General features: G+C 44.7%; 1 protein-coding gene across 1 annotated transcript in view; it reads left to right on the top strand.

Annotated features, from left to right (window-relative positions):
• The window catches only part of MPHOSPH8 (M-phase phosphoprotein 8), a 42,804-nt gene extending 16,007 nt beyond the window's left edge, over nt 1–26,797 (top strand). The window contains exons 5-14 of the mRNA XM_065407059.1: nt 12,873–13,127; nt 13,839–13,964; nt 14,048–14,136; nt 15,088–15,228; nt 15,938–16,024; nt 19,254–19,408; nt 20,837–20,991; nt 24,725–24,852; nt 25,570–25,653; nt 26,756–26,797. Of these exons, the coding sequence (XP_065263131.1) occupies nt 12,873–13,127; nt 13,839–13,964; nt 14,048–14,136; nt 15,088–15,228; nt 15,938–16,024; nt 19,254–19,408; nt 20,837–20,991; nt 24,725–24,852; nt 25,570–25,653; nt 26,756–26,797 (1,262 nt within the window). The remainder of the gene's footprint in view (nt 1–12,872; nt 13,128–13,838; nt 13,965–14,047; nt 14,137–15,087; nt 15,229–15,937; nt 16,025–19,253; nt 19,409–20,836; nt 20,992–24,724; nt 24,853–25,569; nt 25,654–26,755) is intronic.
• Nucleotides 26,798–27,050: the final 253 nt, after the last annotated feature.

Below are 27,050 nucleotides of genomic sequence, written 5' to 3'. Positions count from 1 at the left end.
TTGCAACAGTGAAAGATAAGTGCATAGGTCTTCCATGTCACACAAGTATATCGATAAGTAAAAAGGGGAATTTAGAAAGGCACCACAAAACAATGCATAGCAAATTTAAGGACCGTTTCCCCTTGAATAGCATGCTCCGTACAAAGAAAGTTAATGAATTGAAGGCTGTTTTGAAAGCTCAACAGTCATGTTTTACTAAACCAGCAGCAAAAGGGGAGGCCTCTACTGAAGCATCGTTCCGTGTTTGCCATCTGCTGGCAAAACACAAGAAATCGTTTACAGATGGAGAAGTATTTAAAGAGACAATGACTGGCAGCAGACTCCTTATTTAAAGATCTCAAAAACAAAGAGGAAATAATGACGGCAATCCAGGACATATCACTTGGGGCTTCCACAGTAGCAAGACGGGTGGAATCTTTGTCCGAAGACATCTTTCAGCAACTACAGCAGGATTTGAATGACTGTGAAGCTTTTCACTGCAGTTTGATGAATCGGTTGACATGACCGACACAACCCAGGTAGCTGTTTTTGTTCAAATGGTTTTTAAGGATGCGCTAACTAAAGAGGACCTTCTGACTGTTTTGCCTCTTAAAGAGAGAACAAGAGGCGATGATATCTACAACGAATTCAAAAAGTACATGCTTGAGAAAATCATTCCAATCAAGAAACTTGTTTTGATCACAACGGATGGTGCACCTGCCATGCTTAGCGCACATGCTGGCTTTGTTGCATTTTGCAGAAATGATCCAGATTTTCCTTCATTTGTGAATTACCACTGTATAATCCACCAGCAAGCACTAGCGAGTAAAGTGATGGACTTCTCACACTTAATGAAAATAATTGTCAGAATTGTAAACTTGATTGGAGCAAGAGCCTTCCAGCACCGCCTGTTTAAATATTTACTTGACGAAGTGGATGCTGCTTACGGTGAGCTGGTCCTCCATGCAGGTGTGAGGTGATTAAGCAGGGGGAAAGTCCCGCACAGATTTTTGCATCTAATGCCTGAAATCATCGCTTTTCTAAAATCAAGGAACGAAGTGTGCAATGAGATGTCAGACCATGCATGGCTGCTAGACTTCGGGTTCCTTACTGACATAACGTCCAAATTGAATGAGCGAACTGCAGGGAAAGGACAGAGACTTATCACATATGATCAGTGCGGTGAATGCATTCAAATTGAAATTGGGTCTGTGGTCCTCCTAGTTAAAGAATAAAATGCTGCAGCACTTCCCGAGTCTGGGGAAAATACTAGAAAAAATTGAAGACAAAGGAAAATGGTTCCACCCAGAAAAGTTCTGTGCCCAGCTGACCAAATTAGCAGAGGAATTCAACAGGTGATTTCAAGAAATAGAAATGATGGAGCCAATCATCATGTGTATCTCAAATCCATTCTTTCCAGCAGACATTGATAGGTTGGCTGCGACATTCCATCAGGTGTTTGATTTACAAAGTAGTGGAATTGATATGGAGATAATTACCATGCAAAGTGATACTGAGCTAAAAGCCAGATCAAAGGACAGCGATTTTTGGGGATGCGTAAACCAAGAAAAGTATCCCCTTCTATTGTCCTGTGCTTTAAAAGTGAAAGCTTGCTTTGGTTCCACCTATCTGTGTGAGATGGCGTTCTCATAAATGAAGATGATCAAGTCCAAGTATCGCACCCGCCTCACAGATGCACATCTGCAGGACTGCATCCGACTAGCTATTTCAAATTACAACTTGAATTTCAAGACACTGGTAGATAATGTGCATTCACAAGTGTCACACTGAGACTCAATAAGCAGGGAAAATGTATGATTATGTATATTAAGCAATTGATCTCTGCTTTATATGGCATAATAAACTGTTATTTCTCTATTTTCTTTGAGGTAAATCCTGGGTTGTACTTAAATTCAAAAGGTGATCTTGTGCTTTAAAAGGTTGGAGATCACTGTTTTAGATCAATAAAGCCTATCCAGTCCTACAGAGTAGATTATAGTCCCACTATAGAATGCACATGAGAATTTACACGTATGCTATACTTAATCTTAGCTTCATTCCACCTTTTAGTACTTCAGTTCTGGTGGCTTTTCAAGAAGTAAAAGCAACTCCATGACTTACCAATTGGTGGTTTTATAATTTCTTTCTTTCACTTTCTAGATTTTTTTTACATCCTATACTCTAAATCTTAAAACACAGCTGAATATTAAAATCAAATGCATCTTCTCCACCATGAATTGCAGATTCTTCTTCTCTTCCCCTCTAGGAGTGTCAGCCATATTTTCATATCATACTTTTAGTAATAAACTGTGTGTGCTTATGTCATGTTTTAAGATTGGCTATTCCAGGAGTTGTCCTACCCTGTAGATGCACCTGTTGAGTGTTAGGGGAATGTTTACTGAGCTTTCTCTGATTGCTTTCTTGATGGCTGCTACTGCAGTCAAGAGTATGAGTAAGTTGATGGCTCATGTTGCTGTAGCTCAAAAATAAGTTGGTGGCTCTGAAACATCATAGAAAATTCTTGCTCAGCCTGGTGACAGATTTTCATTTAAAGAGGTATAATAGACTGGTGATGTTGTCAGGCCTACTTTGCTTAATAAAACTATATAAAAATGTGTTCTGAAATTATGGTTAATATTTTGGGGCCACCGAGCCTGGCAGTGACTGCCTGCCATAACTCTTAATACCAGCTAGGTTGAGAGAAACACCCGTGGATCCTTTCTTTAAAAAGGTTAAGGTTCATGTCTTGAATTTAGGCTTATTATCCTATTTTACCCTATAGAATCATAGAAGTATAGGATTGAGAAGTCTTCTAGTCCAGTCCCCTGCACACAAGGCAGGGCTAAATATTATCTAGACCATCCCTGGCAGGTGTTTGTCTAACCTGCTCCTAAAAACCTAGAATGAAGGAGATTTCCCAGGCAGTTTATTTCCATACTTAACTACCCGGTAGCCGTGTTAGTCTGTATCCACAAAAACAACAAGGAGTCTGGTGGCACCTTAAAGACTAACAGATTTATTTGGGCATAAGGTTTTGTGGATAAAAAAACCTCACTTCTTCAGATGCATGGAGTGAAAATTACAGATGCAGGAATTATATGATGACACATGAAGAGAAGGGAGTTACCTCACAAGTGGAGAACCAATGTTAACAGGGCCAATTCAGTCAGCATGGATGTAGTCCACTCCCAATAATAGATGAGGAGGTGTCAATTCCAGGAGAGGAAAAGCTGCTTTTGTAATGAGTCAGCCACTCCCAGTCCCTATTCAAGCCCAAATTAATGGTGGTAAATTTGCAAATGAATTTTAGTTCTACTGTTTCTCTTTGAAGTCTGTTTCTGAAGTTTTTTTGTTCAAGTATAGCTACTTTTAAATCTGTTATAGAATGTCCAGGGAGATTGAAGTGTTCTCCTACTGGCTTTTGTATGTTACCATTCCTGATGTCAGATTTGTGTTCATTTATTCTTTTATGTAGGGACTGTCCAGTTTGGCCAATGTACGTGGCAGAGGGGCATTGCTGGCACATGATGGCATATATAACATTAGTAGACGTGCAGGTGAATGAGCCCTTGATGGTGTGGCTGATGTGGTTGGGTCCTCTGATGGTGTTGCTAGAGTAGATATGGGGATAGAGTAGGCAATGAGGTTTGCTACAGGGATTGGTTCCTGGGTTAGTGTTTCTGTGGTGTGGTGAGTATTTGCTTCAAGTTGGGGGGCGGTCTGTAAGCGAGAACCGGCCTGCCTCCCAAGGTCTGAGAGTGAGGGATTGTTTTCCAGGATAGGTTGTAGATCGTTGATAATGTGCTGGAGAGGTTTTAGCTGGGGGCTGTCCGTGATGGCCAGAGGTGGTCTGTTATTTTCTTTGTTGGGCCTGTCCTGTAGTAGGTGATTTCTGGGTACCGTCTCGCTCTGTCAATCTGTTTCCTCACTTCCCCAGGTGGGTATTGTAATTTTAAGAATGCTTGATAAAGATCTTGTAGGTGTTTGTCTCTGTCTGAGGGATTGGAGCAAATGCGGTTGTATTTTAGGGCTCGGCTGTAGACAATGGATTGTGTGAGGTGTCTTGGATGGAAGCTGGAGGCATGTAGGTAAGTGTAGCGGTCAGTAGGTTTCCAGTATAGGGTGGTATTTATGTGACCATCACTTATTTGCACTGTCGTGTCCAGGAAGTGGATCTCTTGTGTGGACTGGTCCAGACTGAGGTTGATGGTGGGGTGGAAATTGTTGAAGTCCAGGTGGAATGCTTCAAGGGCCTCCTTCCCGTGGATCCATGTGATGAAGATGTCATCAATGTAGTGCAAGTAGAGGAGGGGCGCTAGGGGACGAGAGCTGAGGAAGCGTTGTTCTAAGTCAGCCATAAAAATGTTGGCATACTGTGGGGCCATGCGGGTACCCATAGTAATGCCACTGACTTGAAGGTATAAGTTGTCCCCAAATCTGAAATGGTTGTGGGTGAGGACAAAGTCACAAAGCTCAGCCACCAGGTGTGCTGTGGCCTCATCAGGGATACTGTTCTTGACAGCTTGTAGTCCATCCTCATGTGGAATATTGGTGTAAAGAGTTTCTACATCCATGGTGGCCAGGATGGTGTTTTCAGGAAGATCACCAATGCATTGTGGTTTCTTCAGGAAGTTGGTGGTGTCTCGAAGATAGCTAGGAGTGCTGGGAGCGTAGGATCTGAGGAGAGAGTCCAAATAACCAGATAATCCTGCTGTAAGAGTGCCGATGCCTGAGATGATGGGGCATCCAGGGTTTCCAGGTTTATGGATCTTGAGTAACAAATAAAATACCCCTGGTCGGGGCTCTATGGGTGTGTGTGTTTAGATTTGTTCCCGTGCTGTAGCAGGGAGTTTCTTAAGCAGATGGTGTAGTTTCTTTTGGTACTCCTCAGTGGGATCAGAGGTTAGTGGCCTGTAGAACATGGTGTTGGAGAGTTGCCTGGCAGCCTCCTGTTCATTATGACTACAGCACCTCCTTTGTCAGCCCCTTTGATTATAATGTCAGTTGTTTCTGAGGCTGTAGATGGCGTTACGTTCTGTATGGCTGAGGTTATGGGGCAAGTGATGCTGTTTGTTCACAATTTCAGCCTGTGCACGTCTGCGGAAGCACTCTGTAGAAGTCCAGTCTGTCATTTCGACCGTCAGGAGGAGTCCACGCAGAGTTCTTTATGGTTGTTAGTTAAGTCTGTTGTGTAGTTAGTTTTTCTCTGTTAGCAGAGCTTAGGGCTTCAAGCCTTGTGCCCCCTGAAACAAGGCTATGCCCCTGAGCGACCTGCTCTTCAGATAATAGGTGCCGACTGCATGGGTGCTTTGGGGCTGGAACACCCCAGGAAAAAAATAGTGGACGCTCAGCACCCAGCAGCGGCCCCGCTGATCAGCTCCTCCCCCTCCCTCCTGCCTGCCGGTGATCAGCTGTTCAGCGGTGTGCAGAAAGCTCCGGGGGAGAGGGGGAGGAGTGGGGGCGGAAAGAGGCAGAGCAGGGGCGGGAAGAAGCTTGGTGGCGTGGGGGCAGGGCCTGGAGTGGACCAGGAGTCGAGCACCCCTAGGGAAACCAGAAAGTCTGCGCCTCTGCTTCAGATGCCTGACGTGCTTGGGTGGGGCTCACACCAACGACCCACTGCAAGATTTGCAGGGATTTTAAGCCCCATACCAAGAAGGATCAGGAGGCCAGCTTGAAGTCCCTGCTGTTGGAGGCAGAGTTGAGACCTTTCTTGGAGTCTCATAGACTTTAAGGTCAGAAGGGACCATTATGATCATCTAGTCTGACCTCCTGCACAACGCAGGCCACAGAATCTCACTCACCCACTCCTGTAACAAACCCCTAAGCTATGCCTGAGTTATTGAAGTCCTCAAATCGTGGTTTAAAGACCTCAAGGTGCAGAGAATCCTCCAGCAAGTAACCCCTGCCCCATGCTGCAGAGGAAGGCGAAAAACCTCCAGGGCCTCTGCCAATCTGCTCTGGAGGAAAATTCCTTCCCAACCCCAAATATGGCGATCAGTTAAACCCTGAGCATGTGGGCAAGACTCACCAGCCAGCACCCAGGAAAGAATTCTCTGTAGTAACTCAGATCCCACCCCATCTAACATCCAATCACAGACCATTGGGCATATTTACCTGCTAATAATCATAGATCAATTAATTGCCAAAATTAGGCTATCCCATCATACCATCCCCTCCATAAACTTATCAAGCTTAGTCTTGAAGCCAGATATGTCTTTTGCCCCCACTACTCCCCTTGGAAGGCTGTCCCAGAACTTCACTCCTCTAATGGTTAGAAACCTTTGTCTAATTTCAAGTCTAAACTTCCTAATGTCCAGTTTATATCCATTTGTTCTTGTGTCCACATTGGTACTAAACTTAAATAATTCCTCTCCCTCCCTGATATTTATCCCTTTGATATATTTATAAAGAGCAATCATATCTCCCCTCAGCCTTCTTTTGGTTAGGCTAAACAAGCCAAGCTCCTTGAGTCTCCTTTCAAAAGACAGGTTTTCCATTCCTCGGATCATCCTAGTAGCCCTTCTCTGTACCTGTTCCAGTTTGAATTCATCCATCTTAAACAAGGGAGACCAGAACTGCACACAATATTCCAGATGAGGTCTCACCAGTGCCTTGTATAACGGTAGTAACACCTCCTTATCTTTACTGGAAATACCTCACCTGATGCATCCCAAGACCACATTAGCTTTTTTTAACGGCCATATCACATTGGCGGCTCATAGTCATCCTGTGATCAACCAATACTCCGAGGTCCTTCTCCTCCTCTGTTACTTCCAACTGATGTGTCCCCAATTTATAACCAAAATTCTTATTAATCCCTAAATGCATGACCTTGCACTTTTCACTATTAAATTTCATCCTATTACTATTACTCCAGTTTACAAGGTCATCCAGATCTTCCTGTATGATATCCCAGTCCTTCTCTGTATTAGCAATACCTCCCAGCTTTGTGTCATCTGCAAACTTTATTAGCACATTCCCACTTTTTGTGCCAAGGTCAGTAATAAAAAGGTTAAATAAGATTGGTCCCAAAACCGATCCCTGAGGAACTCCACTAGTAACCTCCTTCCAGCCTGACAGTTCACCTTTTAGTATGACCCGTTGTAGTCTCCCCTTTAACCAGTTCCTTATCCACCTTTCAATTTTCATATTGATCCCCATCTTTTCCAATTTAGCTAATAATTCCACATGTGGAACCATATCAAATGCCTTACTGAAATAGAGGTAAATTAGATCCACTGCATTTCCTTTGTCTAAAAAATCTGTTACCTTCTCAAAGAAGGAGATCAGGTTGGTTTGGCACGATCTACCTTTTGTAAACCATATTGTGTATTGTCCCAATTACCATTGACCTCAATGTCCTTAACTACTTTCTCCTTCACATTTTTTTCCAAGACCTTGCATACTACAGATGTCAAACTAACAGGCCTATAGTTACTCGGATCACTTTTTTTTCCTTTCTTAAAATTAGGAACTACGTTAGCAATTCTCCAGTCGTACGGTACAACCCCTGAGTTTACTGATTCATTAAAAATTCTTGCTAATGGGCTTGCAATTTCATGTGCCAGTTCCTTTAATATTCTTGGATGAAGATTATCTGGGGCCCCCGATTTAGTCCCATTAAAATGTTCGAGTTTGGCTTCTACCTCGGATCTGGTAATATCTACCTCCATATCCTCATTCCCATTTGTCATCCTACCATTATCCCTAAGCTCCTCATTAAAGACTGAGGCAAAGTATTTGTTTAGATATTGGGCCGTGCCTAGATTATCCTTAACCTCCACTCCATCCTCAGTGTTTAGCGGTCCCACTTCTTTCTTTGTTTTCTTCTTATTTATATGGCTATAGAACCTTTTACTATTGGTTTTAATTCCCTTTGCAAGGTCCAACTCTACATGGCTTTTGGCCTTTCTCACTTTATCCCTACATGTTCTGACCTCAGTAAGGTACCTTTCCTTGCTAATCCCTCCCATCTGCCACTCCTTGTAGGCTTTCTGCTTTTTCTTAATCACCTCTGAGATGCTTGCTCATCCAGCTTGAATGAGTTGTGACGATCGGACTTGGCACTGAGTACTTCAGCATGGGTGAGGAGTGCTCCTTCCACCACGGGAGTCTCGGCACCGTTCGCCATCCCCAGTGCCGAGGAAGAAGCAGAAGAAGCTGCTGGCTGAGAAAGTTTGTTCCCCGTCCCCAAGGGAGGACAGGCACGGAGAGCAGAGCGGAGTGCGCCCAGAACCTGCTGCCGTTGACTCAGGCCCTTATGTGGGTACCATTGAGTCTGGCTCAAGAAGACCCAACTGTACTGGAAGGTCGGCACTATACTTGTGCTGTTGGCATAGATGGCACTGCGAAGACATTTGTTGCTACCACGGACATGCTTTTGCTGTCGGTGCTGGCATCACCAGCAGTTCAGGAGTTGGTGATGTCGGTGCCAGGGGGCGCAAGGGAGTATGCAGTCACTGGTCACCATTAGGGGGCCCAGTACCATTGAAAGGGTAACTGTCCATTTGGTCGCACCACAGTCTTCCCTGCCTCAGCACCAATCTCCAGCACCAGTGGGAACTACTCCCCACCCCACCCCACCTGGATCCATGGTGGTCTCCCAACAGAAGGGATTGGCAGGACTCCAAGAATCTGGACCTGTTTGGAAAAAAGTCTACCCCACTGGGGGCCTGCAGTTTAGGATTGCTAACCAGCAGGTGCTGCTGGGCAGATATGACTTCAATATGGAGTACCACATGTTGAAGTCCAAGGAAGCCAGACTGGAGTTCTCCTCCCTGGTGGTGGAGGGGAAATCCATAACAAGGGTTTCCCTGCAAGCAGCCCTTGATGCAGCGGATTCGGCAGCCAGGTCCATAGCATCTGTGGTAGCCATGTAAGAGTGCATGGCTTCAGTCCTCCGGCCTTCCACAGGAAGTTCAGCATACCCTCCAGAACCTACCCTTTGAGAAGACCGATACAAAGCTTCACTGTCTGAAAGACTCCAGAGCAACCCTTAAGTCCCTGGGTTTGTATACCCCTGCGACATTGAGGAAGCACTTCAGATTGAAGCAGTCATCCTGGTTCTTTGACCCTCCCACCCACAGAGGAAACAGAGCAGGGACTTTAGGCATAGGCCACCACTCCCCCTCCACTTCAGTCTGCCTCTTGCAGACACTTGGGCGGCCCTAAGTCCCTTTGATAGGACACTCAAGGACGTTGTACCAGGTTAAGTTTCCGGATCCTGTTTCCCCTTTTGTTTATGGACTGTTTGTCCCACTTCAAGTGGGCATGGTCCCATAAAACTACAGACCGTTGGGTGCTGAACATGGTGAAAGTGGGATATACCATCCAGTTCAGTTCTACCCCTCCTTCCCAGTCCCTCTTCAGGGACCCCTCTCATGAGCAACTTCCGGCCTGTGACATTCAGTTGCTCCTTTGGGTGGGAGCCATGGAAAGAGGTTCCACAGGATCTAAAGAGAAAAGGGGTTTATTCCCATTATGTCCTAGTTCCAAAAGCCAACCTGCACCAGCTCAACAGCTACCTCCAGAAACTGAAGTTTTACATAGTCTCCTTGGTTTCCATTATTCCTTCTCTGGATCCAGGGGACTGGTCCACCACCCTCAAATTTGAATTTTGCCTACTTTCACATATCGATCTTCTGAGGTCACAGAAGGTTCCTCAGGTTCATTGTGAACCCCACGCACTACCAATTTGCAGTTCTCCTGTTTGGCCTGTCAGCATCCTCGTGAGTATTTACAAAGTGCATGGTGGTAGTAGCGGCCTACCTGAGACGACAAGGGGTGCAAGTCTACCCGTGTATGGACGACTGGCTGGTCAGGGGTCAGTACAGCATCCACCTTATCCAGTCAACATTCAAGGCTCTAGCCTGCTAATAAACTTTTAGAAATTCACCCTCACTCCGGTGCAGAGGATAGTTTATTGGAGCGGTGCTCAACTCTACCCAAGCCCCAGAGTCTTCCTCCCAGAAGGCCAATTTCAGGCGATCGTGTCCCTGATCGTACACCTCAAGAACCTTATATAGGTTACTTAAGAATCCCCAGTTATCACTTGGAGAATTAACAGATTCGGGGGAGGGCAGAAATAAGTGAATTAAGGATGCTTTTTTTTGGTCAAATGTTCTTTTCTCCTATCTTAAGAAGTTAGCATAGCTAGTGCTACACTGCCATCTACCAAACAATGAGGTCAATAGTGAGAATACATAAAAGGTAGGGCTGTCGAGCGATTAAAAAAATTAATTGTGCGATTAAACAATAGAATACCATTTATTTAAATATTTTGGGTGTTTTCTACGTTTTCAAATATTGATTTCAATTACAACACAGAATACAAAGTGTACAGTGCTCACTTTATATTTATTTTTGATTACAAATATTTGCACTGTAAAAACAAAAGAAATAGTATTTTTCAATTCACCTCATACAAGTACTGTAATGCAATCTCTTTATCATGAAAGTTGAACTTACAAAAATAGAATTTTTTATTCAAAATAACTGCATTCAAAAATAAAACAATGTAAAACTGTAGAGCCTACACATCCACTCAGTCCTACTTCAGCCAATCACTCAGACAAACAAGTTTGGTTACAATTTGCAGGAGATACTGCTGCCCGCTTCTTGTTTACAATGTCACCTGAAAGTGAGAACAGGCCTTCTCATGGCACTGTTGTAGCCGGTGTCACAAGATATTTATGTGCCAGATGTGCGAAAGATACATATGTCCCTTCATGCTTCAACCACCATTCCAGAGGACATGCATCTATGCTGATGACGGGTTCTGCTCGATAACGATCCAAAGCAGAGCGGACCAAAGCATGTTCATTTTCATCATCTGAGTCAGATGCCACCAGCATAAGGTTGATTTTATTTTTTGGTGGTTTGGGTTTTGTAGTTTCTGCATCTGAGTGTTGCTCTATTAAAAATTCTGAAAGCGTGCTCCACACCTCGTCCCTCTCAGATTTTGGACAGCACTTCAGATTCTTAAACCTTGGGTCAAATCTGCTGTGGAAATGTTCTTAAAATGAACAACATGTGCTGGGTCATCATCCGAGACTGTTTATAACATGAAATATGTATCAGAATGCAGGTAAAACAGAACAGGAGACATACAATTCTCTCCCAAGGAGTTCAGTCACAAATTTAATTGACACTTTTTTTTTTAACTGAGCATCATCATCACAGAAGTATGTCCTCTGGAATGGTGGCTGAAGCATGAAGGGGCATATGAACTTTTAGCATATCTGGCACGTAAATACCTTGTAATGCCGGCTAAAAAAGTGCCATGCAAATGCCTGTTCTCACTTTCAGGTGACATTGTAAATAAAAAGCAGGCAGCAGTATCTCCTGTAAATGTAAAAAAATTTGTTTGTCTTAGCGATTGGCTGAACAAGAAGTAGAACTGCGTGGACTTGTAGGCTCTAAAGTTTTACATTGTTTTGTTTTTGAGTGCAGTAATGTAACAAAAAAAACCTACATTTGTAAATTACACTTTCATGATAAAGAGATTGCACTACAGTACTTGTATGAGGTGAATTGAAAGCAAATAATCACCAGCAACTACACACCACCCATAGAAACACTAATCCAGGAACCAATCCCTGTAACAAACCCTGTTGCCTACTCTGTCCCCATATCTACTCTAGCGACAGCATCAGAGGACCTAACCACGAGAGTCACACTATCAGGGGCTCATTCACCTGCACATCTACTAATATGATGTATGCCATCATGTGCCAACAATACCCCTCTGTCATGTACATTGGCCAAACTGAACAGTCTGTATGTAAAAGAATAAAGGGACACAAATCAGACATCCTGAATGGTAACACACAAAAGCCAGTAGGAGAACACTTCAATCTCCCTGGACATTCAATAACAGATTTAAAAGTAACCATCCTTCAACAACAAAAAGTTCAAAAACAGACTTCAATGAGAAACTGCAGAGCTACAATTCATTTGCCAATTTAACACCATTAATTTGGGCTTGAATAGGGGCTGGGAGTGGTTGGCTTACTGCAAAAGCAATTTTCCCTCTCTTGTTATTGACACCTCCTCATCAGTTATTGGGAGTGGACCACATCCATCCTGACTGAATTGGCCTTGTTAATACTGGTTCTCCACTTGTAAGGTAACTCCCTTCTCTTCATGTGTCAGTATATTTATGCCTGCATCTGTAATTTTCACTCCATGCATCTGAAGAAGTGGGCTTTTTACTCATGAAAGCGTATGCCCAAATAAATCTGTTAGTCTTTAAGGTGCCACTGGACTCCTCGTTGTTTTTGTGGATACAGACTAACATGGCTACCCCTCTAATTCTTGAAAAATACTATTTCTTTTGTTTATCATTTTTATAGTGCAAATATTTGTAATAAAAAATAATATAAAGTGAGCACTGTACACTTTGTATTCTGTGTTGTAATAGAAATAAATATGTTTGAAAATGTAGAAAAACATCCAAAAAATCTAATACATTTCAATTGGTATTCTATTGTTTAACAGTGCAATTAATTGGGATTAATTTTTTTGAGTTAATCGTGTGAGTTAACTGCAATTAATCGACAGTCCTACAAAGAAGCAATATATTTTCATATTATAATTCTAGTTAAATTAACATTCTAAAGGGGGATGAAATTAGGTTTTGAATCTAGTCAGGATTCAGACTTGCATAGGATAATCATAGGTAAATAATCTTCACTGAATTTGGCTTTTGCACATGCATGAGTGATCTAATTTGTTAACCTGGCTCCAGGCCTTGGTATTGATAACCTCTAGAAGGTAAATAAAGACTTTCTTAAACTCTGACTGTTTCAGCCAACCAGGACTTATTATTTAATAAACTTCTGTGGCTTGCATATGTAGTCAATCCCATTAAACATCTCTCAATTATATTCTAGGTTTGAAGGAGAACAAAAGTGCTTTTGATTTGTTTAATATATCTTCAGAAGAAAAAAATGAATACTCTGAGAATAATCGAAAAAGAGAGGACTCTTCAGTGGACTATAAATTCATAGAAGAATTCAAATCAAAAGAAAATAAACAATTATACAAGGAAAGGAGAAGCACAAGAGATGAGACAGATACCTGGACTTACATTGCTGCAGAAGGTGATCGGGAAGTGGACAATGTATGTCAAATGGAGGAGAATTCTGGTAAGTAGTAAAAACAAGTCCACTGAGACTTGCTGTGCAAAAATTGAGTCCTACTGAGTTCTACAAAGTTGTATGGCTGTAACTGTCCATTCACATTGCTTCCATCTGAGGAATCTGTTTTTCTTGACTGACACCGAGCACTGGAGTCTTGGCAAAGGATCTAAATGTCTAGGGTTCTCCACTAGTCTGTACAGGGATTATAATATTGTCTAGACCAGTGTTTCTCAAATGTGGCCTCTGCGGCCACCAGGGCCTTTTCTTTCGGCTACAGCCTCCTGGCCTGTGATGGGGGCGGAGGGGAGGGCAGGGCGTGCAAAGCAGTGGCCCCTCTCCCATGGCCGCCAGCAGTGGTTGGGCCCTGCCCCGCTCTGGAGACAAACACTGGAGGTGTAGGCAGCTAGTGAATTCTCCACTTTCCCCGTGGGTAGGGGAGGCAGGCTTCAGCCGTGGGCCTTCGGGCTCCGTCCACACAGTGGCAGGCTCTGGTTCAGACTTTCGGCCCCAGGTTACTGAACACTTGTGCCAGTTTGTAATGTAACACATTATTTGTCGTTTTCCCCCACTATGGATCATTACCTCCAGTTTGGCTCTGGAAAAATAAATGTGCAGGATTCTGTGCACATTATACTGCCAGTCAATACAGACAGCAGGCAGTGATTACATTTTGGTGGCTATACAAAACAAGTAACTCGTTTGGGGTTTGTATGATAGATGGCAGGCAGCAAGTCTTGAGTTTGGGCATGGACATGCAGTTAGAATGGCTGACCCTGGAAGACTTTCAGAAGCATTTGGATGGAGAAGATGAGACTCACTCTTCAACAGAACCAATATCGAGTAGTAAGTAATTTTTGGGAAGAGGGGAAAAATTTCTTATCTGGTGTTCTAAAGTGAATATACCAATTGAATGAATTTTCTTTCAGCTCTACTGAGGGATGCTGTTAAAAATGGAGACTATGTTACAGTAAAGATGGCGCTTAATTCAAATGAAGAATATAATCTGGATCAAGAGGTAATCTCTGTAAAGAGGAAGTATTGAAGGGAAATTTTGTACAAATCCAGTGTATGAAAGAGGAGACTTTACATAGAGCTCTTCAGGTTAAACTGTTCAGATTTGAAATTGGTAAGCAAATATGTGCATAGTTCAATATTATAAATGCACTTAAGTAGAACCCTAGACTCTAAATTGGCAGGTAAGCAGGAACTAACTTTCAGATATTTGGTTTTTAAATCTGACTAGCTTATATTTAGCATACACATATAGTTGCGTTTTGGGTATTTTGAATGGTTATTGATCTCTCCTCCATTTCCTTTAACTAAAACAGGCAGTTAACTCTTTGGGGGTTAGATTCTATTGCAAATGACTATATGCTGTAAAACTTGACAGGTATTCCTAAAATGTATGTACTTCTAAAACATATATAAGCATGAGAAATAGATTGACTTAAATCACTGATTTTCATCATGATTTAAATCAGGAAGCAGGAAACATTGATTAAATCATGGGTTTTAATCTTGTTTTGCATCTGTACTTTTTAGTTATTTTCCTAAAGAAATGTTGATTCATTGGCTGGTATCCATTACAACATGTTGATTTGCAACTAAATACAGCATTTACACTAAATTTGGTAAGTCTTGCTAACCAGGAGGATACATTATATCTATGCCAGAGCTAGTGGGAATGATTTCAATGTGGCCTGGTTATAGTGCACTTGTCCCCCCAAGCCCATTTACATATGTCTTGACTTTTTTTTTTTTTAAATGTAGATGATCCATGATGGCATCCCTGAACTGTGCTGAAGCTCTGGGCTGTCAGAGATTGTAGCACATTTCAGAGACATCATCATGGTCCAACCTATACTTACATGGAACTGTGTTGTAACTGGGTGCCTTTGTAGGTGTAGTTAGTGTAAACAAGCTCCCATTTGTAGGTTTGTGACTGAAAAGTAAACAATTGTTGCAGGATTCAAGTGGAATGACGCTAGTGATGCTTGCTGCTGCGGGAGGGCATGATGACCTCCTCCGGCTCCTTATCAGAAAAGGAGCTAAAGTCAACTGTAGACAGAAAAATGGAACAACTGCATTGATACATGCAGCTGAAAAGGTTAGTTTCCTTTAACTGTATTCCTACATCTTGGCCTTTACTTTAAGTTCAAACTCTCATTGCTCAGCTTGCTGCATCTAAGTTAACTGAAGTATTTGTTCCAAATTTGCATCTGCGCCAGCTACTCAGATTGGTTAGTTGACTGCTGACCTTCAACTGATATTTTTGAATGTAGTTAATGAAGACAATCTGTTGCAATATGAATGTATGAAAATTGTAAATATCAAACTGCTGCTTGTCAAGACTTACCCTGACAAAGCAGGTAACATTGATCCTATGACAAAACTTCTGTTTTATTTAATCATTTTCTTACTATGTTTAAGTAAATGAAATAAGACAGTATCAATTTATTTGAAACTTCAAATGATAAAACACCTTACTGTAAAGTTTTATATGTAACAAAGTGTCAGTTATTTCATTTGGAAGTTAGCTGTTCATGAAGAATTATCTTATCTTAATTCAGAATGAAAATCCTCCTGTTCACGACTTTTTGGGAGGGGATGAGTTGGGGGGGGGGGGGGGCAGGGCTGTTAAAAGCTTGCAGATGAACCTGACATCCAGGAGCAATGCAGTACCACTTTGATGCCTTATTTTAGGGTCTTAGACGCTACTAAAATTTTAGTCATTCTACATTCTGTATTTAGCTTACTGTTTGAAATATTTTTAAATTTAAAGTTTAACTGTTCTGTTCTATTCTTTCTTTTTAAAGAACTTTCTAACTACAGTGGCTATTCTTTTGGAAGCTGGGGCTTATCTTAATGTCCAGCAGAGCAATGGTGAAACTGCTTTAATGAAGGTAAATGCAGTTTTGTCCTGACATTGTTTGATATTGTCTAATATTCAGCATTTTAGGAAACCTACTATAGGAGGACGACAATGTGGCATGTACAGGTATGTCTGGCCAGGTCTGTTTCCATGGTCTTCTTTCTCAAACCACATTTTAGGCTTTAAATATAGGACAAAGATCTACTGTTTGTGTCAAAGCCCTCAGACCACTGTCATTAGTGCAGTAATCTTTGTCAGTGTGCTAATGCATCTCTTACTAAATGGAAAAGCTTATGATAATGCAACACTAAAGTTGCATGTTACATGTAATCCCAAAATACATGTGTCATCTGCACACAGGTTTAACTGCAGGTTGGTTTCCCTCTTCATTTCCCAGATCAAGAGAATGTGAGTTAAGGATTGCAGGCCAGTCTGGTTCCTCAGCAGGAAGGCAAAAACTCCAAAAAGTGAGAGATGCCCCCACACCCAATTATTTTTGCCTTCAGGTGATAACCCAGAGTAGGGTTTTCCTATACTTGTTTTCTAGCAAGAGAAGGTCGGTCAGTGTTGTAATGGGGAAATGCTGAGACCCTGAATGTCCCTGGGAAGAACAAGGTTGATGAGGTAATGTCTTTTATTGTGCCAACTTATATTAGCAAGAGAGACAAGCTTTCAAGACACACTCTTCTTCAGATCTTGGAAAGGTAGGTACTCCCAGATTCACAGCAAAATGCAAGGAGAAACAGGTTGTTTAGCGTAAGTAGCAAGCACATATTGCAGGGGTAGGCAACCTTTCAGAAGTAGTGTGCCGAGTCTTCATTTATTCACTTTAATTTAAGGTTTCGCGTGCCGGTAATACATGTTAACGTTTTTTAGAAGGTCTCTCTCTATAAGTCTATATTATGTAACTAAACTATTGTTGTATGTAAAGTAAACAAGGTTTTCAAAATGTTTAAGAAGCTTCCTTTAAAATTAAATTAAAATGCTGCTCTTACGCCGCCAGCCTGCTCAGCCCGCTTCCAGCCTGGGGTTCTGTTCACCTAGGCCTGCAGCGGGCTGAGTGGGGCGACTTGAGGTCAGGGCAGAGGGCTGGGGTGTGTGTGGAGGTGCAGGGCAGAGGGCTGGGTGTTGGGGGGAAGTCAGGGCAGAGGGCTGGGGAGGGTGTGGGGGTGCAGGGCAGAAGGCTGGGTGTTGGGGGCGACTCGAGGTCAGGGCAGAGGCCTCGGGTGTGTGTGGAGGTGCAGGGTAGAAGGCTGGGTGTGGGGGGGGGGTGCAGGGCAGAGGGCTGGGGGTGTGTGTGGAGGTTCAGGGCAGACTGCTGGGTGTTGGGGGGAGGTCAGGGCAGAGGGCTGGAGGGTGTGTGGGGGTGCAGGGCAGAAGGCTGGGTGTTGGGGGCGACTCGAGGTCAGGGCAGAGGCCTCGGGTGTGTGTGGAGGTGCAGGGCAGAAGGCTGGGTGGGGGGGGGTGCAGGGCAGAGGGCTGGGGGTATGTGGAGGTGCAGGGCAGAAGGCTGGGTGTGTGTGTGGGGAGGATCAGGGCAGAGGGCTGGGGTGTGTGTGGAGGTGCAGGGCACAAGGCTGGGTGTGGGGGGGGGTGGAGGTGCAGGGCAGAAGGCTGGGTGTTGGGGGGGAGGTCAGGGCAGAGGGCTGGAGGGTGTGGGGGGTGCAGGGCAGAAGGCTGGGGGGGGGAGGTCAGGGCAGAGGGCTGGGGGGTGTGTGGAGGTGCAGGGCAGACGGCTGGGTGTTGTGGGGAGGTCAGGGCAGAGGGCTGGAGGGTGTGTGGGGGTGCAGGGCACAAGGCTGGGTGGGGGGGTGGAGGTGCAGGGCAGAAGGCTGGGTGTTGGGGGGGAGGTCAGGGCAGAGGGCTGGAGGGTGTGTGGGGGGTGCAGGGCAGAAGGCTGGGTGTTGGGGGGAGGTCAAGGCAGAGGGCTGGGGGATATGGGAGGGATGCTCGGCTCGTGGGGGTGCTCCCAGCCCCCTGCCCTGAGCAGCTCATGGCAGGGGGCTGGGAGGGATATGCCCTCTTCTACCCCCTTCCCTAAGGCCCGTCCCTACCTCTCTCTGCCTCCTCTACGGAGCAGGGAGCACGCTGCCGCTCGGCTCCGCTCCGCTCCCCTCCCCCTCGCAAGGGCCATCACCGGCAAGGAGGGGGAGGGACCAGAATGCACCAGGTTGTGGGAAGAAACGGGGGAGGGGGGGAGCTTGGCTGTCGCAGGACCAAGCTTCTGTCTCCTGCCCCCGCAGGGGAGAGCGGGGGGCTGAGTGGGGCGGGGGGCCGGGACCCCCCCACCGCTCTCCCCTGCAGGGGCAGGAGGCAGAAGCTTGGTCCTGCGGCAGCCAAGCTTCCCTCCTACTCCTCCTTCCCCCAGCGTGGCGCTTTCCGGCCCCTCCTCCTCCTCCTCTCATCGGGCAGGCAGCATGCCACTCAGAATCGGCTCGCGTGCCGTAGGTTGCCGACCCCTGACATATTGTAAGGGACTGCTCAAGGTAGAGTGGCCCATTAACACCTCTGCAGCCATAAGACAAAAAGAGTGTTGTTGTAAGCCATAAATTCAGTGTTTCTGTTCAGTTCATGATTTTTAGTATCTAGCAGAGTAATGAATTTAAGCTCCCAGGCTCATCTTTTGAAAGTGCTGTGCAGGTTTCCTTTGAGTATGATATTGTTCTACTTTGCATTTTGCTGTGATGATGGGAGTACCTTTCCCAGGTCTGAAGAAGAGCTCTGTGTGGTTTGGAAGCTTCTCTCGCTCACCAACAGAAGTTGGTCCAACAAAAGATACTACCTCCCCCACCTTCTCTCTCCAATATCCTGGGACTGACATGGCTACAGCTACGCTGCATACAACCTGGGAAGAACGGTCAGATAGGTGGACTGTATTTAATGTTCTATCCAGTGACCCATTACATGAGCTCTCGCAAGGAATTCCATATGTTGAATTTCTCATACTAGGGTTAGATTGTCCATGCTAAGTGAAATGCATAACTTTTGTGTACAGCATAATCTATTTAGAGGGAATGATAAAGAATATGGCTGCCATGTATAATAGGTTTATAAGTAGGAGACTTGTCATTAAAATATGAAATTAACATCCAGAAAGAATTAAAAGTACTGGAGTGTAATCTGTAAATATTGTGATTGAGTTCAATTTTATGAACTCCTCAATCCCCAATTAGTTTTTAAAATGCTGATTCTGCTGTGATTCAGTTCTCATTACGGAGTATTTTGCTACTTCACGTGTGTGTGTGTTTTTTCATGTGTAGGCGTGTAAGAGAGGGAACTCTGACATAGTACGTCTTATGATTGAAAGTGGAGCAGATTGTAACATTTTGTCAAAGCATCAGAACAGCGCACTTCATTTTGCTAAACAGTGTAATAACGTACTGGTGTATGACCTGCTCAAGAGTCATTTGGAAACGTAAGTAGTCTGTGTAGTTCTTTATTGTCTAAAACTTCAGATGTGCTTCATGATTTTGGCTTAAGTCACTGAGAAGAAAGTCAGAGAAATGCTAGGAAAAATGCAAGTTTCCCCTTGGCAGAAAAAATAAATTAAGCGGTACCAAAATCACATAGAGATAGGTAACCCAACCATTTTTTGAAACCTTGAATAAAAGTGCAGAATGAGGAGGCAACTGACAAGCAGCATGGGCTAATGTATTTCACTTTATAAAAATGTGCCCGTGTAGTGCTCTGGGGGCACTCTTATTTAATAGCACCCACAGTAGTTATTCCCACCTGCCCTTCTGTCTGCTTATTAGTTGACTAATATCTTGTAGCACTGCTAGGTAGAGGGGAAGAAACAATTAAAACTAAACAAATAGACCAATATCAAGCAAACTAGGCCCTTCCAAATCCTCAAAGTCCTTCAGATCCAGAACTCACTATTTTCCCTGTAGGCCTCTCATGATAAAACCAGAGGTTTTAGTTTGAGTTCTGGAGATAATCTCAACGACCACAGACAGGGAGAGGGTCATCACTGAATAGGAATAATTTAAAGCTTTAAATTAAAACCAGCATCTCTAAAGTTGAGAACCAGGAACCCCAGAGTTCTAATTCCACCTCTGACCTTGGTTAAGTCATTTAACCCCGTCGGTTTCAAGATTCCCTGTTTCACGTGGGTGTTTAAAACCTACTTGTAAAGGTCTAAAATGCTAAATATTATTGCCAGATGCTGTCTTTCCCTTTGAAAGTTCGGTTGTCTGCTGCTAGTAGAAAGGCTTTGTCTGACTCCCTCATCACAGTCACTGCACAAATCAACTCTTCAGTGGGAGTCATCTCTCTTAAATTGAATTTTTACTCAACATGAATTGGGAACTGTCTGTTCTCACATGCAGCATCATAAGTAAAATTGCAAGTCAGCCTGGCTGCAAGCAAAGTGCTAATCAGCACAGTAGCACTGCTGGTAGAGATGCTGTCTCTGCCTGGCCATTGAGTGATTCCGAGGGGGCTGAGTATTTCCTGTTGTTGGAATTTTGTTTCTATATTGGAGAACTTTCCAGAACTGTCACCAGTTTGAATTTTTTGAAGATTCTGTGGTGTACCTGTCTGAAGCTCATTGTGGTATTTAACATCTGCAGATCAGACATAAGCAAGCAAATCTCACAACCAAACTAGATTCCTGATAAAATTTGATAGCAGCTCTTCATTTCCAGGAATTGGGATATCTCCTTTTAAATGTAAAGCAGGATGTATTCGCTTTTGGAATTAGGAATCCTAAATCTTGCCATCTAGAATCCTTCTGTGCTTCTGTTTTCATCTGTTACTTTGTACAGTGATAGGATCCTTATCTAGAAGGGAATACAGTTGGTCTAAATCTACTATAAGCATCATTTGTTTGCTTATTTAGGCTCTCAAGAGTAGCAGAAGATGCAATTAGGGATTATTTTGAAGCTCGTCTTGCCTTGCTGGAGCCTGTCTTTCCGATTGCATGTCATCGTCTCTGTGAAGGACCAGATTTTTCTATGGATTTCAACTATAAACCCCCACAGAATGTGCCAGAAGGTAAGATTAGAATCTGTTTCTAATTTGCAGTTAAAACAATGTATGGTATTACACAACGCTAATTTAACCATGAATTCCATGTTTTCAGAAACTTCCCCTTATTTCATTAGTTATTTTTTGAACCAAACATCCTCCCTACTTCATTCCTTTTGGCCTTTTAACTCGTTATTTTTCGAGGCCTTCCTTCTACTTATTAGTCAGGGTCTTTCTTTACAACATACATTCTTCTTCGAGTGCTTGTTCACGTCCATTCCACATTAGTTGTGCACGCACCGCATGCACGAGTGTCGGAAACTTCCCTTAGCGGTACCCGTCGGGCTGGCGGGGCCCCCGCCTGAGTGGCACCACTGCGCCGTGCATATATATCCCAGCTGGCCCAACCCTCTCCAGTTCCTTCTTACCGTCCATGGTGGCGTTGGAACAACCTCTTGCTCTCGTAGGAGAAGCAATCCCTTAGCTTTAGAGTACTTAACTGCTATCAGTTCATTAGCATTCCCTTGTTGTGGACACTTAACAGATTAGGTGCTTGGAGGCTTCCAGCACCCGCTCATGGGTTTAAGGCTTGCGCCACGTGCCGCAAGCCTATGCCGGTTAGTGACCCCCCCGACTCCTGTCTACGTTGCCTGGGGGAAGCACACCAAATAGAGAGGTGTAAGATTTGCAAGGCGTTTAAGCCTAGAACAAAGAAAGAGAGACATTCGTTTGAAGCAGTTGTTGATGGAGGCCGCCCTGCAGCCATCGGGGCCAGAGCACCCGACGCTGGCTCCAGCCTCCTTGGTGTGGAGTGCCCCGGAGTCGGCAAGAGACCCCACAAAGGAGACCGGCGCCATCTAAGGGCCCGGGCACCGGGAAGAGCATGATGGATGCTGTACCGGTCCCACAAGTCCCACTGAGTCCAGCCCCAAGTAAACTCAGTGAGGACGACTGGCTCGAGGGAGTAATAGATCAACCCTCCACGCCTGACACCTTTGAGGCGGCGAAGGATCTCATTGGGTTGTTGGTGGTGAGCCCCCTCCCGACCAGGGAGAAGCCTCCGGCACCCGGGCCCGGGGTGCCATCGAGGGGAAAGCCAGCAATGGTGCGCCGTTCGAGGACACCGTCCCGGCATCGCTCCCGGCGTTGGTCCCAGTCGAGCTCAGAGTCTGTGGACTCTCAGTTACCCCTGACGCAGAGGGAAGTCTCAGTACCGGAGGCGAGTCAGCGCACGGGGTTAATGCAAGGGACCCGACGCTCTCCGGCACCCGGAGAAGGCGAGCTGGTCATCGCCGAAGGCTTCCAGAAGTCACGGGTCCTGGTCCTGGTCCAGGTCTCGGGAGCACCGATACCCGTCCCGGGAGCAGCGGTACCAGTCCTGTTCCCGATCGGCAAGAAGCCGCTTGTCGACCTCCCGCTGGCACAGATCGACGGCATCGCCGTGGCCTTCACGTTCGGCGTCGCTGGAGTCCGGCTCCGACTTGGGCCGATACAGTTACCCGCACCGGACAACAGAGAACACCAGGCTGGGTGGCAACCCCAGTGGGGACTGCCAGGACACTGGCCCTTCTGGACCCCTTGGGCCTACCACCAGCGGCAAGGAGCTCCCTCCAGGGCCAGCTACTCGGTGCACCGGTCCCCGCACCGACGCTCCTCCGTGCAGGAAGCTACGGTGTCCAGACCACCTGCACAGAGTCCGGTGCTGCCCCAAGGTCAGCTGTCCCGGCCCGAGCCGGAAGCCCCTCCCGCAGGGGAAGGGGACCAGCAGGAGGAAGCTGAGCAGCTGCTGACCTCCTTGTCATCCCCGGATGAAGCAGTAGCAGGCACAGCGGTATTAGTGCCTCCGCCAATAGACCACAGAGCCCATCAAGAGCTACTGCGTAAGGTTGCTCATAACTTGGGGTTGCAGGCCGAGGCGACGGTTGAGCAGGGGGACCCCATGATGGACATTCTGAGCCCAGAAGGTCCATCCAGAATAGCGCTTCCTCTCATTAAGACCATACATTCGAACTATAAGACTATATGGCAGACCCCGGCCTCCAGCGCTCCAACAGCCAAAAGTGCGGCGCGCAAGTATGTTGCCCCATCAAAGGGGTACGACTTCTTGTTTTGCCACCCAAGCCCATGTTCCCTGGTAGTCTCGGCGGTAAACGAAAAAGAGCACCATGGGCAGCAGGCCCTGGCCCCCAAGGCCAAGGAAGTGAAGCTCCTGGACCTGTTTGGCAGGAAGGTATATTCCTCAGGGGGCCTCCAGTTGAGGATTGCTAACCAGCAGGCCATCCTCAACAGGCATAACTTCAACTCCTGGGCGGCAGTGGGGAAGGTTAAGGATAAGCTCCTGCAGGGTTCCCAGCAGGAGTTCACGGCACTGGTGGACGAAGGCATGGCCGTAGCAAGACCTCTCTCCAGGCATCCTTGGATTCAGCAGATGCGGCGGCCAGGACAGTTGCGTCTGGTGTGGTCATGCGACGCTCGGCATGGCTTCAGGTCTGCCGCCTGAGGTCCAGAACTCGCTCCAGGACCTCCCCTTCGAAGGGTCCGGGCTCTTTTCGGACCAGACGGACGCAAAGCTACATAGCCTCAAGGACTCGAGGGCTACACTCAAATCGCTGAGTATGCACACCCCAGCGACTCAAAGGAAGCCCTTCAAGCCGCAGCCGCCTCCTCAGCATCACTACCAGCCTCATCTTAGGCACGAGCCCTACTGCAGGCGAAGCGGGGATAACAGGAGGCGACGTAATAATAATAATAGCTCCAATAGGCCGGGCCAAAGCCAAGGCCAACATAAGTCCCAGGCGGGCCCTAAACCAGGCTTTTGAAGGTGCGCTCAAGGATAGCGTACCAGACCAACCACCGGATCCGTCCCCTTGTTTCCTGAACCGCCTGTCCCGTTTCTCCCGTGCATGGTCCAGCATTACGTCGGACCGTTGGGTGTTATGCACGGTGCGAAACGGATACATGCTGCAGTTCTTCTCCCTGCCTACTCCCCACCTCCCTTCCCTGTCCCTCTTCAGGGACCCCTCTCACGAGCACCTCCTGGAAAAGGAGGTTCTCGCACTCCTAGACGTGGGGGCGGTAGAGATGGTACCGAAAGACCTAAAGGGGAAAGGGTTCTGCTCCCGATACTTCCGATACCAGCGGGGATATATATGCACGGCGCAGTGGCGCCACTCAAGTGGGGGCCCCAACGGGTACCGCGAAGGGAAAAGTTTCCAACGTTCGTGCACGCGGCACAAGCACACCTAATGTGGAATGGACGTGAACAACACATCTAGAACAACAGTTACGAAAAGGTAGGTAACCGTTTTTTTCCATTACCAAACTTAAGCTAACTTTAATTCTTTAATTTCATTTTAATCCTACACCTTGCCCCAATGACGAAGGCAGTCGTCCTGCAATGAGCTTGCTTTCCATTGGCTTGGGAGTCTAGAATCTTTGTGGTTCTGAACAGCAACACTGTGGACTAGTTATGCATCACCAAAGCAGTAAAGTTTAGTATTTGTCAATATTTGCCAACATCAAAAACCAAAATTGCGATCTTATAATAATGTACAGTGTAGTAGTGTGAAGTTTTATTTAAAAACAAAAACCACAATACCCTCCATCTAAATGAGGATTTATTCAAGGGTACAGTGGACCTAATTTTAGTTCTCCTTTACCAGTTTGGGTAGGGGGGTATAACTTTTTAAAATCATAAACCTTCTAATTTCAGATAGATCACATTTTCTTTATGAAATTGATCAAATTGTCTTCTCTTTAGGATCTGGAATTCTTCTGTTTGTTTTCCATTCAAACTTCTTTGGTAAAGAAGTTATTGCTCGGCTCTGTGGACCATGCAGTGTGCAAGCAGTGGTTTTAAATGATAAATTCCAGCTTCCTGTATTTTTGGTAAGTATTGTCCATTGAACTAGTTAATCTGCTTTTATAGCACCTCTACAAAAAACAAACTTGTAATCTGTGTAATTTCAAGGGATTTGAATTGTACTTCAGTCCCAGCATGTTTCTTGTGACAGGCCTTTTAATATAGCAAATTGCAATTTCTTTGTTTAAAAAAATCTGTTGAAAGATCTATAGAGAAACTACAGAGTAAAATGGGAATATTTAGTAGCCATTTCTAGTCTTCAAGGCTAGTGAAGATCAGGGTATCAGAGGTGAAACGCTGTCAGTAGGGAGTTGAGCAGGAAGTGGGCAAATTGTCAATCTTAGTGCCTTTTCTGGTCAGCTTCAATCAGTGACATGAGAATTTCAAAAGCTCAAGAATCCCAGTCTCTTAGCCATGAAAGAACTAAGTTTGAGTTAAACTGCTTTGCATTAAGTATACTATGCTGAAATTTGTAGTAATTAAACTTGTATTCCTTAGTTTACCTTTCATTAGTGCTTCAATATAATCACATTCCCTAGTTGTTTCTTCACAGAGAATGATGTACTTACACCAAAGGGCTTAATTAATGTCGTCTCAGAACTATCTTTCCAAAAAATACACTTGTAGCTATGGATGAGATGTTCTTAACTCCAGTCTCTCAGTGCTTCTGCATTTCACCTCAAAGTGCCCAGAGAAGTGTTTGCCACACACCAACACTAACTTATTGTAATTTTTTCTTTTAGGATAGTCACTTTATTTATTCCTTCAGTCCTGTTACAGGCCTTAACAAGCTTTTTATACGGTTGACAGAAGCGCCTACTGCCAAGGTGAGACATGCTTACCTGTACAAAATGTATGTAATGAGGTGGTGGTAGAGTAATTTTATTTTGACAGAAGTTTCAATGTCTTTCTCTTCCAGGAGTCTCAGTACTCCAAATTATAGGCCTGGCCTATAAATGTAAAATTATTTAAAGTGTTCCTCATTTCCTTCCCTTCAGTTCAGTTGACAACCTTTTTCAGCTCCTGTCCCAGTCTATCTGTGATGTTGCCAAAAGTCACTTAGGGTCACCGCTGATGAGATTCACTTTGAAGATGGAAATATTTCCGTCATGAATAAACAATAGCCAGAGTAATTCATACCCCAGAATGAAGTGCTTAAATTGCAGTTGGACTAAATATTGCAAATGGTGTTTACTAGGTCAGTAATAGGGAGCAAGTAAAGGTAGCAGCTACTGGATGTGCACTGAATGACATTGTGGGCACAGAGCAACTACCAGCCATCTTTTGTTAAACCTGTGTAACTGGTGTCAGTGCCATGGAAAGTTCAGAAGCAGTTCCCGAGAGCCTGCATTGAAGTCAGGGTGTGCAATTTCCTTTTTAGAAGTGTAGAAAGTCTGCTAGATGCTGCCAGATGGTTCCTGCAGTGATCACAACAGTCACAAGAGTAATGATAGGTTGATCCTGTCCTAATAACGCTTCTGGGAGGAGTTGTGGTTCTTATTCACTCTAGCACTACAGAGTAATGAGGTTCTCCTGTATTTAATTATGCTGCCTATCAAATACATCAGCATTTCATCCAAAAAGCTTTTCTAAAAACTTGATTGCTGCCTAACATGATAAAGGGAGGTAATTCTATTGAAGCTCCTGGTCAAGGTTTGGAGTACGTTAATTTACAAATTTGTTTGCTGTATGAACAGAGGATGCTTAAGGCACTTCAGAATATTAAGTACTCTCCTTTGAATTTTGATTTTCAAACTGTTCACTTTAGAATATGGGTCCAAAAAATTCTGATCCACCAACTACAGATTATATAAACTGCATTTTCTTCAGTTACTAACAAGTTTCCTCCACCTCCCCTTTTACTCAGTACTTTTACCTTTGTGCAAGATATATGGATAGTCATTTGAAGCATTTTTTTCCTTCTTACAGGTAAAGTTGCTAATAGGGGCATACAGAGTGCAGTTGCAGTGACCTCATGAAATTGCAAGAATAATTATTTCACTGAACTCTTTGGACATACTTCTGGTTCCTCCCTCCATTTAAAGACTGATAAAGCAGTTTGGAACTTTTGGCACATCCACTATTCTCAGATTGTGTTCCCACCTTAACACATTTAATCAGGCAATCTATATTTGAAAGTACCTGTTGGATAGCAGATGAATGTTCTACTCTAATTGGTGGGAAAGGATTGTCGATTTTATTTTGTACAGGTGTAAATGTAAGT

This window comes from Emys orbicularis, chromosome 1 (assembly GCF_028017835.1).
Source record: "Emys orbicularis isolate rEmyOrb1 chromosome 1, rEmyOrb1.hap1, whole genome shotgun sequence".
Classification (NCBI taxonomy): Eukaryota; Metazoa; Chordata; order Testudines; family Emydidae; genus Emys; species Emys orbicularis.
This window is presented reverse-complemented; position numbering and strand designations above follow the sequence as displayed.